Source organism: Mesocricetus auratus, unplaced genomic scaffold (assembly GCF_017639785.1).
Source record: "Mesocricetus auratus isolate SY011 unplaced genomic scaffold, BCM_Maur_2.0 Super-Scaffold_100009, whole genome shotgun sequence".
NCBI lineage: Eukaryota > Metazoa > Chordata > Mammalia > Rodentia > Cricetidae > Mesocricetus > Mesocricetus auratus.
Genome location: NW_024429193.1, coordinates 84,802,705 through 84,821,412, shown reverse-complemented (window position 1 = coordinate 84,821,412; position 18,708 = coordinate 84,802,705). Strand labels below are relative to the sequence as shown.

The window sequence follows — 18,708 nt, the reverse complement described above, 5'->3', positions numbered from 1 at the left end:
AAGGCTAGCCTGGTCTACCAAGCTAGTTCCAGGACAGCCAGGGCTACACAGAGAAACCCTGACTTTAAAAAAAAGTGAAGAGCAAACAAGAAAGTCACCCACACACACACACACACATACACACGCACTCACTCAGACATACACACATATTAAAACCAAAAGTCTACAACTAAGCCAGTAGCCAAATACAGTCCCAGATATAAGACCACGGCTTGAAGCTCCTGACGAAGAGCTTTGAAGACTACGGTGTGTGACTATTGTAACTCACAAGAGTGTGTTCAAAGTGCACAGCCTGAGCACTTCTCTGCGTCCTGTGTTCTATCCAAAGAGTGAACAAAAATTTAGTTTTCACAAAACCTAAGCAATAGCTATTTTCTTTGCAGGACGTATGTCTCTATCTTGGCTACTTGATTCTTTTTGGATTAAAACAACGGAACCACAGACAACTGTAGGCAAAGGGGTGCAGCACGGTCCCCCACAGACATCAAAACTCAAGGATACTCGAGTTTCTAAAGCACAGTGCAAGGTTTGCACATAACATATGCAAATCTCTATGTTTTGAGATTTTATTTTTATTTTATGTGTGGGAATGTCTTGCCTACATGTATGTGAATGCCTACATGTGAGGAGGGCCTGTGGAGGTCAGAAGAAGGCATTCGGCCTCCCTGGGACCAGAGTTAATGACAGTTGTGACCTGCTGTGTGAGTGCTGGGAATTGAACCTAGGTCTTCTGGAAGAGCAGCCAATGCACTTAGCCACTGAGTCTGCAATGCAAATGTGATGTGTATAGCTGTTCTGCATATTGTTTAGAAAATGATGACAAGAAAAGAATGTCTGTGTAAGCCCCTCAAATGAGCAGCTGCATGTCCAGGCCCTGCCCTTGAAGGACTCTGTCAGGTTCCACCCACAGAACACTCTAAGGCTGCAAACACTGGACCCACAGCCCCTCCAGACTCAGGTGACCCAGCCCTGGCCTACAGAGTAAAACCCTGAGCTCAAATCTGGGGCTTCAAATCCTACCAATCCCTGAGCTTGAAAACCCACTAACCCCTGTGCTCACCCCAAGCTTAGGACCTGAAATCCCACCAACCCCCACCCTGGAAAGCGCTACTACCAAAAAACCTTCTACCAGTGGTTCTCCACCTTCCTGGTGTTGTGAGCCTTCGGTGTAGTTCCCCCTTAATGTGTTGTGGTGACCCCATCAAAAACAAAGCCATTTTCATTGCTACTTCAGAACCGTATTTTTGCTACTGGTACGAATTGTAATGTAGATGTCTGTGTTCCCAACGGTCTTAGGTGTCTCCTGTGAAAGAGTTGTCCAACCCGAAGGAGCGAACCACAAGTTAAGAAGCCCTGCCCTCCATAAAGCCCGCTTCCTGCTTATTCTTTCTTCCTTTTCTCTGAGCAGGCAGCTGCCCTCATGTGTCTTTCCCAGCAAGTCTCTGGTGTGAGGGCTATTGTGTGGTGTGACTTTGTGGTATTCCTTGGTTCCTGACTGCCAGGTTACCCTTCCCCCTCAGAGCTGCAACACACACACTGGGGAGTCCTCTCCCCTCAGAGCTGCAACATTGACAATATGTCCACTTTTAAAACATACAATTTTTTCTAAGTACTTCTATCCCACGGTTGGCAGAATCTATGAATACAGAGCCTAGGCACCAGAAGGACTAAGTACATCTATCAAACAGAAGCACTATTAATATCTACAGAGATTTACCCTGTCCTTTTTTCCATCATGACGAAAGGAGTCATGCAACTGAAAAAGAGTTCCTAGACTAACCAATAGTATGTTCCCTACACGGAACAGCTCTGGGAGGGCAGACGAGCTGGAGCTGGGAGCTGTCACCTCAGCTGTGTGTACAACAGGAAGGCAAAGGGCCACTTCCCGGTTAGCTATATTCAGGGTCAGACACATGGCTGTCTGGTGTTTACTCCTTGGTATCACAGAGGTTCAAGAAGCATAGACCCTTTACAGCCCTCAGGCCCAGTCACACTTCATGCCTTTACCCCCACTTTCCTCCAACCCACAACAAGGCAAGAACCCTGCTAATAAAAAGAAGTCAATGCTTATAGAACTTCTATTAAGCCAAAATCATTTTCCACAATCCCCAAAGGACATGCTGCCAAACAGCTTGCTGAATTGTAATTCTAAAAGCATCTGTTGGGTGAGCTCATTGAAGAGCATCTTGTTAGACCCTCCAGTTGACCTTCCCCACGAGATGGTACCATGTGGCTCTTTGCCATTCGGAAGTTTCTACCACACAGCAAGCTGCATCAGGTGAGTACACTTTCCTTGCTTGATACACAGGGATAAACAGGATAAAGGCGTGCTCTGAAGTGAGATTCTGCGTTCACCATGCTGGAGTAGAGCTGGAGGCTGGGGAAGTACATCACCCACCCACCAGAGGGAAAGTAAAGCATCTGCTGAAGGATTTGCTCAGGGATGAAGAATTCACTCTAAACTTGAGGTTGAATGTGATCCGCCAAGTAATCAAGTTTTTCAGAAGTACAACAGTACTTAATAAAAATTCAACTTTTGGAGAAAATATATTAGTATCCAAAGTGATTTAGTAAGACTTAAATCTTGTACCTCTTCAAACCTTCTGGGTAAAGAAAGACACCAGAATATACAAAAGTTTGCAGCTTATATCAAAGATACCCAAAAGCCAGACAGGGTACCGTAATGGGCATGTCCAACTAATCTGGATAAAGTCAAATTAAAAATGTGTTAAACCCACTTATAGAATTTGAGATTAGATGAAACACTAGATAAATGTATGTGTGTGTGGGAGCGGGGATTTCGGTATTCTGTGCTTTAGTTAAAACAGAACTGCTGTACACAACGGAATGTAAGAACACACTGTATCTTGGGGCTGGAGAGACACAGGTGGTTAAGAGCAAGCACTTATTGCTCATACAAGAGACTGGAGTTCAGTTCCCAGTACTTGCGCGTGGTGGACCCGCCCCCATCTGTAACTCCAGTTCTAGGGGATGAAATGTACCACTTCCGTCCTCAGGACGCAGCCAGCATGCCTCTGGTACACACACATGCATGGAGGCAGAACACACATAAAATTTATGTAAATCTTTCTAAAGAAAAAACAAGCATCAAATCAAAATAGCAACATTATGACAGCTAAAACCAATGTTCTGTTCCTGACAAACTGCTTTAGGATAAGTTACTATGCATCGGCATCGTTTCTGGTTAGGTCTTGGCGCTTTCTTCCTTTCTCTGTTCTCTACTTGTCCCAGGAGCTAATCGAGTATTGCATTTCAACAGTTTTGATAATGGACTGTTTTCAGTGCTGCAGTTAGTTCCCTGTTGGCCATTCATTTTCAACAAACCTTTGGATGTGAAAGAGAAAACACCACACTCTTCTCTCAGTACCAGGTAGGTCCCTTCTCTAGAGTAATGGAAGTTCCCTATGAGGTGTGGACACTTCAGAGAGCACCAATAGCGACAGCTAAAACACAAATGTATTCTGGGAGAAGACTGCATTCGTCCTACCTCTGAAAACAAACGGTTGGGCAATTTGTTCCTTGGCAGTCGCGTTTTCTAACAAAGCCGCTTTTCCCAAAGGCTGGCAATGAGAAAAATATAATCTACTCAGCTCAAAAGCCAAACCCTGCCTTACCGTCCTGCAGTCACACACACTGAATACGGCTGTCCGTGCATGCTGCTGGCACCATCCTTTCCAGCCTGAAAAGGTGAGGCTCCCCCCATCTAAGATTTTCTTTAAAATGCTTTGTATGTTCACTCAGGCCTCTTATTAGTTACGGAGGGAGCCTTAATCCTTGGGAATTTTCTCCTTCCTCTTTCCAAATCTCCCATTCCCTTCCTCGGGTCCATCTTCCCCGCCATCCCTGCCCATGAAGCAGTCTCCTACCCAGGGGACTACTGGCCCTTTCCTGCCAGGAATGTGCGATCCTCCGGGCCTGCCGCGGGTCCACCAGTATGCTGACACCATTCCCAGCTTCTCCTCGGCCACGGTGACAGTCAGGCCACCCCCGGGCTTCCAGCGCCCAGGATTGGGCAGAATGGATCCTTGTGGCGGCGGCCTGGCTGACCACGCGCGCTGGAGCCCCTCCAAGTGTCCCGGATTCCCGGGTCCCTGGTCCCGAGCCTCGAGAGCACCCGGGAGGCCGGAGCCCAGGGCGTGGCAGCTCGCCCACGAGAGGCGCCGGGAGGAGGAGCGACGAGCGAGCCGATCCTCGGGCCTGGGAGCCCGGCCCCGCGTCCCGAGAAGGCTGTCCCGGGAGGTCCGCTCGGCCGCCGCCCCACCGAGTCTCCGCCCCGCACGCCCGGCCCGCACTCACCTCGGGAGCGCTGCTGGCACCCGCCGATGCTGCCGATGCTGCCGATGCTGCCGGAGCTCGTTTCCTGCTCGCAGAGTCCGGCTCCCCGCAGCCGCACGCACGCACGCCCGCCCGCCACGCACTTCTTCCAGGCGCGAGCGCGCGCGGTCCCGGAGCCCGCAGCCCAGCGCTGTCCTCGCCGCCGCTGTTGGCCACCGCCCCGCGGGGGCTGCCACCTGCGACGCAGTCTCGGGGCTCGGGTGCTGTAAGACTCCCTCCTCTTGGGCACGTGCGGTCCTCCACAGGCTGCCTGACCGCTTTAGCCAAAGAGCAGGATTTCATCCCGGGGCTCACTGGGAAAGAAGGAGGCCTGAGCAGGGAGGGAGTCCTTGCATCCTCAGAAGGCGGGTCTCCTTACAGGTGTGCAGACAATGAAAGGTGAGGACCCTGTGTGCTGGAGGCTCGGGGAGTTGGCCTCTGGCACCCAGCCCGCACCCCTGGCGCCCCCAACTGCTTCTAGAAACAATCCACTCCTGTGGACACTTGGTTATCCCCCACTCTGAGTCATCCCCACCCAAATGGTGCCTCCCTGCAGGAGGGAAGGAAAGGAGACAGGGAGGGGTCATGAGAGCTGGGTGTTGCTATTCTGGCCCTGCTATCTGGACCTTGGGTGGAGGTGGTTCCATTCCAAAATAAAATTTCCTGGTTGTTGCCCAAAAGGCCCTTTGCAATAGTGCCATCCGAAAACAAAGTCTCATTCTGGGCCTCATGGCTTTAAGATAGTAAACAGTTTGGCCTCACTCCACCGCAAAGGGAAGAATCCCTCAGTGTGCACCTACATACAGGCAAGCAATTCAACAACTTAATCTACAGGAGTGGCTTCCCCACTCTTTCCTATGTCAGACTGCATTTCCTAAACTAATGACTTCTACACAACCACATCAGCGTCACTACCTTTGAGAAACTAGAATTCTATAACGTCACCTAATACAGACACCATTTCAAGTTTTCCTAGTTTTCAAACAGTCACACTGATTTGCCAGAAAGGTGATCTAATAAAGGTTAGAGTGTTGCCTCTATGAATGTCTCTGGAATATCGACGCAGCACAGCCCATTTCCCTTTCATCGCGGTACTTTTGGAAGTCGCTCAGTGTCTCTTTTTGCCCTCCAGCATGATTTTAACTTACCTTTAGTTCTAGAATGTTCTTAAACCAGGGTCTTGATGGTAGGATTCCTGCATGATGGTTCTTTGCACATTGTTTCCCAGGGGGAGAATATGATATCTTGAGCACAATCTCAGCTGTCTCAGAACTGATAGCACAGAAGAGAGGTGATCTCCAATTTTTTCCATTATAAACAAGGGTGGGGAGTATTTCTCTTTAGTGGTTAACAGGTAATATGTCAAATGAAGATCTTGAAAATTCTTCGGAAGACAGTGTTTTAAATTGCTTCAGGAAAAGAGAGTGCTTAAGACTAACGTGCAGCTAAGGCAATAACACTCCCAAGATTGTCAGCTGGGACCTTCAGATGAGCTGTGACCAGCCTTCAGCATGAAAAGCAGCTGTTGAGAGTGCATTTTGCTTTGTTTAACCATAGAAGACAATGTCAAAGGAACAGGAGCCGAATCAGTGACTTGAGACTCACGTACTGTGTAAGACTCACACACTGTGTAAGACTCACACACTGTGTAAGACTCACACACTGTGTAATTCTTTTGGCCACAAGTGCTGCAGAAGTATCAGGGTAGAGGGATATGGTAGGAGTGGCTCTACAAGCAAAACAGGGTCCATATCACTGAAAATCTACTTGAAAAACCTAATTTGTGATCAGTTGTCCCTTTCTACCCACTATTGTGACTTTTCAGTACAAGAAATTATGACATCAGTCATGAGACTTTGAAAACAAGCCCAAGTACTTAGATAATGTAGCATAATAACCCTCTAGATTTTTCTGGCACCTGTGATGTCAGGTACCCCAGCAGTAGATACATCAGAATTGAGCTGAATGCTAGCTTTAATTAAAAATCCCACTGCTCTGTGTTTTGTGTAGTTTGGGCTTCCTGAGAGTATTTATGAATATTTCTACTAAAAGTAGTGATGTTCTACAGGGTCTTGGGACATGTGTTTTAAGATTTGACAAAATCTTAGCTCGGTATGGTGGTACATGTCTTTAACCCCGGCACTGAGGAGGCAGAGGCAGACAGATCACTGTGAATTCGAGGCCAGCATGATCTATGAAGTGAGTTCCAGAATAGCCAGGGCTGTTACACAGAGAAACCCTGTCTAGAAAAACAAAACAAAACAAAAACAGCAACAACAACAAAAAAACCAACAACCAAAATTCAGGTGTTTCCTATATTAACGTTTTATGTATTAACTTGGGCATATAAAGTCTGCTTTCCCTTATCCATTTTCAATAATGGAGAGAAATCAAGACTATGTAATCTTTACCTTCAAGCATCTAGTCTCTGATTTATGTCAGAATCTTATGAGTGTGACATAAATTTAAACATCCATTTAAACTCTCTCAAGTTCTGCTGTGCAAGAGCTCTGCCAAGTTTCCTGTAATAAGCAATGACAATCTCCCTCCTTCAAGGGAACACTCAAAAGACATTGCCTATTCCACAGACAGAGGTAGTGTTGAGAACCTTCTTCCCCAAAGAGGCCAGTCTTTCAGCCCAGATCAGTGGATATTATTGGCGGTTTTCACTTGTGCAAGCAGATTATATTCTACATTTGCCTTTGATGGTTGATCTGAATTTCATCAGAACCAATAATCTAAGAGTTCACGACAAGCTAAAAGATAACAGGTAGGAAAGTATCACATGATTCCCGGAAGATGGCTCAGTTGAAAAAAGCGCTATGCAAGCAAGGAGACCCGAGTTTGATCCCCAGATTACACTTTTTTTCTTAAGTGCTTTAAATCCCATAACAAGGGAAGCAGAGACTGGCAGAACACTGAAACTGCTGGATAGTCAGTTTGACCTAATCAGTGAGCTCCAGATCAGCAAGAGACCTTGCTTCAAAAAGCAACAACAACAACAAAACCTAAGGGGGGACAGTGCCTGAGGAACACTACTTCTGGCTTCCATATACACACATATCATGTGAGTGCACAGATACACACACATGACTCATGGAGCAAAATCTTTAGCATGTTCTATTGATCAGAATCATAAGACTGTCCAAGAGCCAAAGTGAAAGGATTAGGCAAGGACATAATCACCAGATGAGGTTAGGGGTCGGGTTACAATTTGGAAAGCAGATACCATACTGTCATAGACAAACACAAATCCAGATGTGTAGAACTGATTGTATTGTTTTTTTGTTCAAAATCAAGACCCAGTCCATTTCTTTATTGCATGGCTCAACAGTTTTCTTTCTTACCAGCTCTTTCTTCACTGGAAAAGAAGAAAGAAGAATAGACACACCTAAAATAACTTGTGGTAATTAGGATATTTTCTGAAAACAGAGATGAATTGGGGTTGGGTGGGAATACAACAAAACGAAGTTTAAACATTGGTATTATAATCCAGGGTAAGGTGGCTGCTTCCTTGCTATACATTTATCACAGCCATCCCTCACCCATCTGGGTTGACAGTTCACTTCACAGAGAAGTGGTCTATTAATGACAAAGTAGGCAGGTTCCATTGCAGATAGATTAATATACTGAAAAAAGAATAGACCTCAGTGGTTGAATTGAGGATATGAATGTTAAATTTTTACTTCTTTCTTTTAGGAAACTTAAAATGACACCTATTTCTAAAATGTTTTTAATGATCCATGAATAACTAGTATGTACATGTGTCCAATTCCAGAACTCTCTGGACTGCAAAGCCTCAGGGGCTTCAGGTAAGGGGATTTGAGTTCTCAAAATAAAATGTGAGAAGACATTCACAAGCTAAGATGTGATCTCTCTCTCTCTCTTTCTCTCTCATTCCTATAGCATCTAACAGCTGGGGATTCAGCTATGATTCAGAACAATCCATCTCAAAGTTTAGCTGCCTATACAAATATGAATTTAATCTGATGATATAGCTTAGTTGTTTGTATGTAAGTGTTAAAGTGTTACAGCTCTAAAAGGAAAAGTATACTGGCAGTCAGAAACCAAGGAATACCTATAGCTTTGAAGGGAAAGGTATCCCAACAAAATTGTTACAGCTCTGTTCTGGGCAGGGACAGGTTTCTCCTAGCAAAGTCCTTGCTCTGGGAATGGTTTCCCTAATGCAAGTGTAACAACTTTTCTCTAGCAGGGAAGGGTTTCCTCAGTGAGGTTGTTAAACTTCTGATCTGCTCTGCTCAGGAGAAATGTTACAGTTCTGTTTAGCTTCCGCTGAGTGTAACAATTCTCCAGCAAGGGAAAGTTTACCCAGAAAAAGTGTTACAGTTCTGCTCTGTTCCTACTTAGCTCCTGCTCTGCTCTGGTGAAAACTTACATTTCTGCTCTACTCTGGCAAAAAAAGTCTATAATAAAACTCACATAAGAGATTTAATGCTTTGTTTTGCTTTTCCAAGCAGGGTTTCTCCTGTGTAGCTTTGAGCCTGTCCTGGAACTTGTTTTGTAGACTAAGCTGGCCTTGAACTCACAGAGATCCACCTGACTCTGCCTTCTGAGTGCTGGGGTTAAAGATGTGCACCACCACTGCGACTTACTGAAAGGAGAAATTCAGGAGAGTGGCTACTTCTGCCAGGGTGGAAAAATAGCAGCCCCAACCTGAACAGGTTCAGAGCTTATAGAGGGTTCCTTAGGGGTGAAGCTTTCTAAGGTGGAGATTTTTAGGGTCTGGATTGGTAGGATCTCAATTCCTGGGCTTGGGACAAACTCAGAGATTGGTTGGATTTCTTGCTCAAGGACTGGAGTGTTTTCATGCTCAGGTATTGGTTGAATTACAATTCCTGGGTTGGTTAGGAGCAGGTGTGCTCCACTGACTCTGGTCTCAGGGCCAGGGTGGTCTTCCAATGCCCTTTTTACCCTACAACAGAACGGTTATCTACATTGTTCTGGAATGATAAAAAATTAGGAGTCAGAAATTGGGACAGAGACCTGATAAATTCAAGAACAGTGGAAAGTCAATTGACTGACCCTCTCTCCACGTTTTTCATGAACCACCAGCCCCCCAAATCCACTCTTTTCTCTTCCTCTCCTCTCTGGTAGACCTCTTCAATCCTCTAAGAACTTTATGGATAATCCCGTCAGCTAATCACCAACGCTGTCCTATGAGTCAAGGTGGCTTTATTGGCACAGTGGAATGGCTGTGTGAACAATTCTCCAGCAACATTTCCCCCTTTTGTCTAAATAAAAAGGAAAGGTTTTTAACTCTAACATAGTAAAATTATATGCAATAAAACAACTATCAAGTAAGAAATACATTCACAATGTTCAGTCCATCAGTACTTGTCAAATTTCGAGAAAATGTTATCTATCTCATCTTGGTGAGTCCAAAGTTTTGCACCTAATAACTTTCTATCATAACTAAGGAAAGCTGGAACTATACCTATCTAATCTTCAATCCTGGCTTCCTGGACAGTCATCCCAGGGGCCTTCTGCAATGTTGGGGCATCCATCTTTGGCCTATGGACCTAAAATATCTGACAGACTTTCCTGTGAAGCAGGAATTTTGAAGTACCATCCCACCTTGTCTTGGCAAAGTTCAACAGTCACCTTCTTTTGTGTCCTGCTTGTCCAATTTAGACAGCATTCTGTCAGCAGTTGTGACAAGGACTGTTTCCTAGCACACTAGCTAACTTTGCTACAAATGAAAGCAAACTCCACATGAAGGTTCTTCAGTGTCCATCATCTTCTATGGAATGTATTAGTGTTTTCAGAAGCAGATGTGTCTCCTAGTCATGAAAAAATGTTATGTTATTAAATCATTAAAATGCCATAGGCTGTAGGTCTCTGAAGTGTTTGAACACCATCTATCTAGTTAAAATATGTCTCCAGTTAACCATGAGTACAATACCCAACATGACTGTAAGTTTTATTATTGTAGATGACAACCTACTAACCTGTATTTCTTTATTTTTCTAAGTAGCTTTCAAGAATGAGAATTTTATATTACATTTAAAATGAGTTGCATAGGTACAATATGCTAAACAAAATATAAAAACATATAATACAGTATAACAAACGTATCCTTAAATTTGCATCAATATACAAAAATGTCTTAAACAATAATCTACCCTTTTATCCTGTCATTTCTATATCCCCCCTTTTTCTTTTCAAGATGAGATCTCTAAATCTAATTTCCTTTGCTTAGTTTCCTCCTTGACCATGACTAACAACAACTTGTGACAAACTTCCCTAAATGACAAATATCCATTGAACAACAAAATACCACCTACACAACTTCTTGTGAATGTGGATATCATGTTCTTTAAATTACTTTCTGTTTTCTAGGGATGACAGCATCATTCGGAGCCCTGAAAGGATTGAGAAAAGATCAAGTTCTAAACAAGCTACCTGTTTTTTTGTGATGGGAGAGTGTAAGGCTTATCTGAAACCCTGACTGGAGTAGTCTACGAGATGGAACCATCTTAGCTACCTGCTTGAAGTTGTCCTGAGCAGTTTGTAGTCTGAAGTTGATCTTTGGATGGTGTTTGTCAGCTTAGTGTCATTACCATAATCCATGAAGATTCATTATTGTGGAGCCCCAATGCCTTTTTGGAGACTTCAAAGGTCACTGTTAGGAATGGTCATGGTTCAATAATATGCAGCACAGTCTATTAAATATATTCAGGGTACACAAACTAAGTTCCTAGTTACCTGCTCTAGACTCAAGCCTGAAATTACCTAGAGGAAGCTAGATAAGACCTAATTCTAGAATAAGTTAGTGCACTCCATATGACCATTAATATCAAGACAGAAGGTTTAAACATATATATCAATCTTGAAATTTTTGATATGGTATTTTTATGAAATTCTGAGATTCAATCACATTTACTGCCAATAGTTGATCAATTTCATCATTACCACGTGCTAGAGGGCCTAGTAGACCCATATGGGATTTACTTTGTGTTATATAGAGGGATGATTTCTATTTCTCATTATTTATTGTACTTGAATAAATAGCAAAGTTAATTCTGAATCATCTGGAAGAAGTTCAGCAGTTTCAATACATAAAAAAATCTCTGCATATTGAGAGTCAGTATATCAGGAGGTTCTGGAAAATCAAATAATATCATGAGAATAGCATATAATTCTGACTTTGAGCCTCTTCACTTATTTTTCTTGACTTATAACCCGCCTTTCCTGATTTGTTAGCATCACTACAGAATGTAGGGGCTCCAGAAGTTGGTATCCCTTGCATTCAGCCCATGTTGAACTTTATTTTACCTGAGATAATGTTTGATTCCCAAGAAGCTGAACATTTACTTGCTGAAGAGGAGAATCTGGATGCCAAGATTTTGGTGAAATTATTGTAACATATGTACCTGTGTCTACCAAACCCGCGAATTCAATGCCATTTACATGTATTTTATCTTTGGTCTCTGATTGTGTATAGTCATTTGCTAAAATACTTATTTTCTGGTCTGTCCTGAACCCTTTGTTGTATCTATAGACATTGTACTGTCCTTGATCATGTCCAGAGCAGTGTGGGTTTTAACAACAGTTTTAAGTCTTCTAATTGCTCTGTGGATGGGTTTCTCTGGTGCTGACAAGGAATGATTGAGTCAAATTTGATATTGGGACCTGGAGGAGGCCCCTTAGGGTATTTCCTGATGGCAGAGGGTCACCTTGTCTGTCCCTTGTTGATCTGTATCCATTATTCCACTGCTAGCCTTTGCCATAGATTCTGGGGCTTTCTGTTTAGATTATCTCTACAAAAGTTATTTTTTTCTGGAATGCTTTGTCTACAGTCCCTTTTCAGATGACTTTGTTTACCACAATGAAAGCATCTGATATTTTTATTTTTCTTAAAAATTTCTGGAAATTACTTCTGTCAAAGCAGCATCATAAGCATAAGATCTAATATGAGCTGTATTTTGGATTCATTCATCTATGAATGCTGATCTTACCTTTAAAGGCCTATCCACCCTTTTGCATTCTGAAAGTAGAGTCTCAAAAGCCAGAGATTTAATTAATATTTGTCTAACTTCTAGATCTGATATTATTCTATTTACAGTTGAAGTCAATCTTTATTTTAAAAAAAGTCAGTGAAGGCTTCTTTTGAGCCATGTATAATTTTAGTAAATGACTCAGTCCTCTTTCCTGATTCTTCAACCCTGTGCCAAGCACGCAGAGCCTCAACGTGAACCCGAGAGGGTGTTTGGGAGAGGCCTGTGTGGCAGTAGGAGAAGGTGCGGGCTGGTGGTGGGGCGGCTGACCCCAGCAGTGTTTGGGGCTGCTGTAGAAAGACTGATGAAGACGCCATGGGCGTGGAAAGACAGGTGCAGAGGCCGTGGAGAGGGTGACAAGCAGCTATTGCAGCACCAGGGGCGGGTGGTGGCGTGGTGTGGACAGCTGTGATGTGCCGCACATTAAAGATGGTGCGGGCTTTCGCCTACCACCCTCCTGACGGTGAGCGCTCTTGGAGTAAACAACTCCTTATGTGGTCAAGGCTCCGGTCCCGGCTTGCTCCCGTGTATGTGGACCTATCTGCTGTCGCCAAGTGGTGTGCTGGGGTTGGCTATGCCTAGGCCATATAAGCTGTGGACTGGCTTTCCCCCGGGGGAGGAGAAGAAGACTGTTTCAAGGTTCCTGAATAAACTGCTTGGAGAAGAATTCCCGAGTCGCGTCTTCCTTGCTGGTCGAGGCAGACGCGACAGCGTGGTGGGTTCACTGCCTTGGAGTGGTCTAATAATTCCGTGTGCTGGATGCCAGATGTAATTGTTATGTAAATTGTTCCAGTACAATAAAAAGCTTGGGAGTCAGAGATTGAGATAAAGACCTGATAAATCCAAGGACAGGGGAGAGTCAATTGCCTGTCTCTCTCTTCCCCTTATTCCTAAACCACCAGTCCCAGGAGGCCCCTCTTCTCTCTTCCTGTCCTCACTAGCAAGCTTCCCCAGTCCTCCAAGAACTCTGTGGCTAATCCCAATGTCCCGATGGCTGGCTCTGTCCTTTGATTCAGGGAGGCTTTATTGGCGCAGTGAAATACCTGTACTAACAATTCTCCCACAGCCATGGTTGAGTATTTGCCTGGCATTGTTGTGTAACAGTTTCCTTCTAGATTGAAACATTCCATCCTGCAGGAAGTTCCTTAAATAGGAAGGTAAACACTTCAAATTAGCTTTAGGCAATCCCTGGATCTGACCAGAAAGACTAGACCCTTCCCCACCAGAGTAATCATTAACAGCCAAGAGTACTCCTCAGATGGAAGGAAGCTGAACTGCTAAGGAAACTCTCAGACAACCTCAGCAGCAAAGAAGCCTCTGATAGGAGAAGGGGGCAAAGAAGATTCTTGAGAGCAGACCAGCTGTCTAGAGGCAGCAGAAACCAGCCAAGCTGCCTGTAGAGGTGTAGACCATAGTCACCCAGTAAAGACACTCTCCAACCTGTTGAGCTGCCTGCAGCCTGTGCTCTAGGTTCCTGGCTTCAGTGAACTGTCATCCATGCTGGGATGGACCTTGGTGGTGCAGCTATGCTTAAATGATTTCTGCTTCTGTAAGTAATCCCAATAAAACTCATTGAGCTCCCAGGTTGGATGTTGGTGGTATTGGTGCTTTGGTCTGTAGTGGCATCATTAGCTGGGCTGAGAAGACATCTTATGCATGTCCCCAGGAAAAGTTTCATCATACAACAGACATGCATAAGGACCCAGGTTCAGTCCCCAGGATGGCAAAATTATCATTTCATCACCATCGTAATACTTCTCAATTCTAAGAGTTGTCTAAGCTCATTCAACAAAGTTGCATTCTGCTTCAAGGGTTTAAGGGTTGGGAAAGTTTTGTCTTAAGGACTAGATAGTAAATGTAGGCTTTGTTTCTGCTGTGGTTTGGATCTGCAATGTGTGTTAAAGGCTTGGTCCCCAGCCTGTACCAATAGTGGTTTTTTTTCTAAGTCGTGGTTTGAACGGTTTTTCTCTTCCCCAGTGCAATGATGATGTGCTACTGCCTTGGACACCAAAGCAATGGGAGCAGTTCCCCAAACTGTGAGCTAAAGTGAGCCTTCATCTTTAAACCCTGACTTGTCCCAGGGATTTGTCGGGTAGCGGGTTGTAGTTCCCCCAGCTGGAGAATCAGCTGTGCTGAGGGGCACAGGTAACCCCACTCACACATCTAACAGCAGAGTGGAGCCTCCCGTCCTCCAGTGGTGTTCCAGTGCCTGGCTGTGGACCATGGGCAGAAGCACTTAGACTTCTTAAGCCATAGCCACAGGAATCACACAGGTCACATATACATTCTATGTACCAAAGCAAGTTATGAGATCTCTCTGCCCTCCAGAGACAGACAGATCCTGTCTCTCAGTAGGGGGAGTTATAATATTATGGCCACAAGACAGCCAAGGGGCAGATTTCCACCTTATGTTCCACCAAGGGACATTTTAAGAGGTGATGGTGACTTTAGTGCCAGATTTGCCAGATTTAAATGACTTTGAACATAAATCTCCACATTTTAATTCCACTGCTACCTATTGTTCTTAGGCCCTTTCCCCACGCTGACCTGGCCTGGTATAGTTCTGAGCACCCATTCACTTATCTGAGTACCTGCTTACAGGTGTCAGTTATGGCATTATGAGCTACACAGAAAAGACCAGGCCCTTCCATTCGGCCACAACTTGGAACATATTTCATTGATATGCATGGATCTCACTAAGCCATAGTGGGTTTAAAGACATGTTAGTTGCTTAGTTCCCAGAGGCAAAGCAAATGAACACACCACCATCACCTACAGATTGCAGAAAGAAAAGCATGCATCACGACATCACATTTGATTTCCAAATATCACGGCATCAGTCAGATGGTTAAACACACTCGTCATTTTCCAAACACACGGTCAGGACTTTAGAAACTGTGTGCTTATTTGTAATTCTGAACTAGCAATTGCCTTACTAGAAAAGATTATGTTTTAATCGTAGATTTGTCTGGAGATGAAAACCAGAATGTTACAGAAAGTTAGAATCTATGCAGTACATGTTCCACACTGAAGAAAGTTTCTGATCTACAGTGAATGCTGCAGCTACTTGCTCAGTTGAATTACTCAACACGTGTTTTTCCAAAATCTCATTGTACCCCCGTCTTGCTTCACTTGGTGGAAACTTTGACAACTTGTTATTCTTAGAAGCAGCTGGGAAGTACTCCCGATTGATGATCTGCTGCCTTACATTCAGTCCTCCCTCGAACATCTACATCTTTCGTTCTCTGGAGCGTTTTCCTGCAGTGCCTCCTGTCTTGCTGAAGTGATGGATGCTGCTGCTCCCTGCGATTGCAGGCAGTGTCTTCAGTCTCTCCTCTGCCTCCTTCTACGTTACAAAATACCTGCAGGAGTGATTCTGGCATGAGTCTGACACTAATCTATCAACACAATGTATTCACATCTCTGGCATCAGTTGATTGTTAATGAATCAACCTGATTTGATGGTTCTTATCCTTGCCATTTGGTAGATGAAGACATTTGCCACCATTATTGGGGCATCTCCTGGCAAGACCACAATGCCCGTGTGTCATTAAAGGGCCTGGAGATGACCTGCTCTGGAGAACAGCATCTGCTTTATCGCACATGAGCAAGCAGTTACCTGTGGAAACCTACCCACTGTGATTGGCTGGCACATTACCTCCAATTGGATAGTGAGTGCTTTTACCCCCACTGTCTCTGTGTGGAAAGAACATTAAAAGAGACCTGAATAGTGCAGAGTTGTCTGCAGGCCAGCTACTGGCTACTCACGCCATTTCCCAATTCACATTTGTGACTTCTGGAGCACAGTGTACCGTGCTTCTTATTTAGAAGTGCAATGAGCCAAGTAGGCTGACCGGGCATTTTCCCTTACAGACATTTACCAGGCCATCTGAAGATTTACAAGCAAGGGCCAATCGCAGAGTTTTCCATAAACTTTGATGCTTTTTGTGGATCCTCATTTGATTAAAGTAGCACCATTTACCAGTTATCCAAATGTGTTGCTTGATTCTTTCAGGTCAGGGATTTTCAGAGTTTGCGCTGTAGCTATGGTTGGTAGAATGCTTGCCTCGAATGCATGAAACCTCGGGTACCATAAATGTCCAGGTATGGTGGCCCACACCTGCAATCCCAGCACTCGGGAGGTAGAGGCAGGAAGGTCAGGAATGCAAGCTCCTCCTTGGCTATACTGAAAGTTCCAAACCAGCCTGAACTCTGAGGCCCTGCCTCATGTAAATAAATAAATATACCCTTTCCACTATGACCCTCCGAGAAAGCCACATCTTACCTGTTTCCCAGGGAAATATAAACAAACGTCTGTGCACCGCAGATAGGGTACTCCTAAACTCCCTCCCCAGAATGATTGCTCTTAAGTTTAACTTGGCAAACCAATGAGTTTATTGGGGCTACTCACTGGGACGTGGTTGAGGGGTTAGAGGAGTGTGGGTGACTCAAAGGCAGCTGTGTCACTGAAATGCTCACCGTGTCATCAGTGGGAGCTTATGAAAGCTGGGTCCCTGGAGTTCACTACCCAACTTGTCATTTCCACAGGAGAGTCTCCTCTCCTTAGCAACTGATAACTACTTTTACTGTAATGGTTAAAAACCACCACCATTTCAAACTGGGTTTCAAACTCAGTTACTGTGTTAAATGATAAATAAAGTAGCAAACAAACCCAGGCATCAGAGGGACCTTACTCTTAGCCTAAGAACTGTTAACCACAGGATGTCTAGACCATGGCCCCAAGGTCAGCCTCATGACTGTTGATTGTTGACAGCCATCTAAAGAGGAGACTGACTTCAGAGCCACCTGGTTCTTCCCCCCTTCCTGTGTAATTGTTATCTGAAACACAATGCTCATTCTGTAATCTCATTTTATTGTGGGCCTGGGGTTGCTCAGAGACTCACCAAGACCATGCATAGCTTTTAGTAAGAAGAGACTTTTTGTTTAAATGCTGTCACCAGGCCCGGCTGCACCTGAGAGTGCTCCAAGATGCGTCATCCAGCCATATCAGCCTGGCTTATAACGGAGAAACCAACCACAACTTACAATTTGGGCCTCATAGCTCTCTTTTTGAGCAGAGTATAAGTTTGATTACAAAAGCAGAAATAGTAGTCTTATGACTTACTATCTTTCAGGAATAGCAAATTTGACAAGATAACTCAACGTAAGAATAGGCCACGTGTCTGGGCAAAAGGGGAAGCAAGCTGACAGGGTATAGCCCATACAAGCTGGGGGTTACAAGCTAGAGGCTGCTTAAGCACAGTAGTAAAACCGTAAATGTAATGCTAACCATCACTGTTTATGACTGATTGCTCAGGAAAACAAAAGCAAAACCAAAAACATACAAGCGTGCTAATGCGTCTGCAGCAAAAATCTCCAGAGTTGAGACAGCTGTGGATTTAAAACCTCCAGCTGCTGCCTTCCTCTTTTGCAGCTCTCAGATTGACAAAGGAGGTTGTCACAACATTGCTATAAGTGAAACAAATGTATTTTCGACCTTTTAAAATTAAGTTTTGTTTTGTTCGTGGGCCTTTCCCTGGTGGTTTCAAACTCTGTAATATTTTGGAGACCCCAGTGAGATCCCTGGGAGGCCCCAGGCTCGGGGCCAGGGGTCTGGGAGAAGCCCCAAGACTTAGTGTCTCAGAGAGCACACAACTGTGAGACCACCCAATGCACTTGGAGTCTAGGGACCTGAGATCATGGCTGCCACGAATTAACAGTCACTAGTCTGTGATAGACCCCACGGGAACAAGTCCAAGGTGACCTTGAGAGACCCTAGGCAGGAGCCCAGACTGTGACTGCCACGAATTTGAAAATTGAACAATTGCTAGTCACTGACTCCAGGTGAGTTGTTTTGTTCTGTTTTGGAGTCTGGATGATCCAGGTCTTAGGATGGATGTGATGAAATCATTAATCCAGCCTCTGGGCAGAAAAAATATTCTGGTCATGATAAACTTTGTGGGGAAACTTGGCAGATTCCATGGCAGGCGAGGTTGAGCTTAGTGAGACAAACATGCCAGGCAGTCAGAGCTTAGTGAGAAGTTTTATTAGAAGGAATGAGAAAAAAGAGATGAGACAGAGACAGTGACAGAGAGAGGAGAGGAGAGAAGAGGGAGACAGGAAAAATCCTGTCTGCCTCTGGGGAACAGCGGGAAAGTGATAAGGAAACAGAGGGAAAGAAAAGAGCGCCGAAACAGAGCATGCGTGGACGGAGGTCTTTCTTTCAAAGGGGCCCTTTGCACCTGGGCTGACCAGGGTACTGCCTGAGTGCAATCTGCCAGGGAGAAGGGCAGGCCAGCGTAGTGCCTGAGTCCTTATAATTCTCTTGTCCCCCTCAGATAGGAACTATTGGGTA

General features: G+C 44.6%; 2 protein-coding genes across 4 annotated transcripts in view; one reads left to right on the top strand and one right to left on the bottom strand.

Annotated features, from left to right (window-relative positions):
* The window catches only part of B3galnt1 (beta-1,3-N-acetylgalactosaminyltransferase 1 (globoside blood group)), a 42,361-nt gene extending 37,912 nt beyond the window's left edge, over nt 1–4,449 (bottom strand). For 2 of the 3 annotated variants that reach the window (XM_013124972.3, XM_040752650.1), the window contains exon 1: nt 4,318–4,449. The gene's annotated coding sequence lies outside the window, so the exon portion shown is untranslated. Of the gene's footprint in view, nt 1–3,887; nt 4,090–4,317 lie in introns of those variants that run through there. The other variant, XM_013124973.3, reaches the window with a different exon arrangement.
* Nucleotides 2,228–16,341, top strand: LOC110339225 (MICAL-like protein 2). The gene is made up of 5 exons (XM_021222758.2): nt 2,228–2,278; nt 3,998–4,734; nt 10,696–13,902; nt 14,331–14,399; nt 15,316–16,341. The coding sequence occupies exons 1-3, from the start codon at nt 2,228–2,230 to the stop codon at nt 10,802–10,804; spliced, it is 897 nt and encodes a 298-aa protein (XP_021078417.1). The 3' UTR covers nt 10,805–13,902; nt 14,331–14,399; nt 15,316–16,341.
* Nucleotides 16,342–18,708: the final 2,367 nt, after the last annotated feature.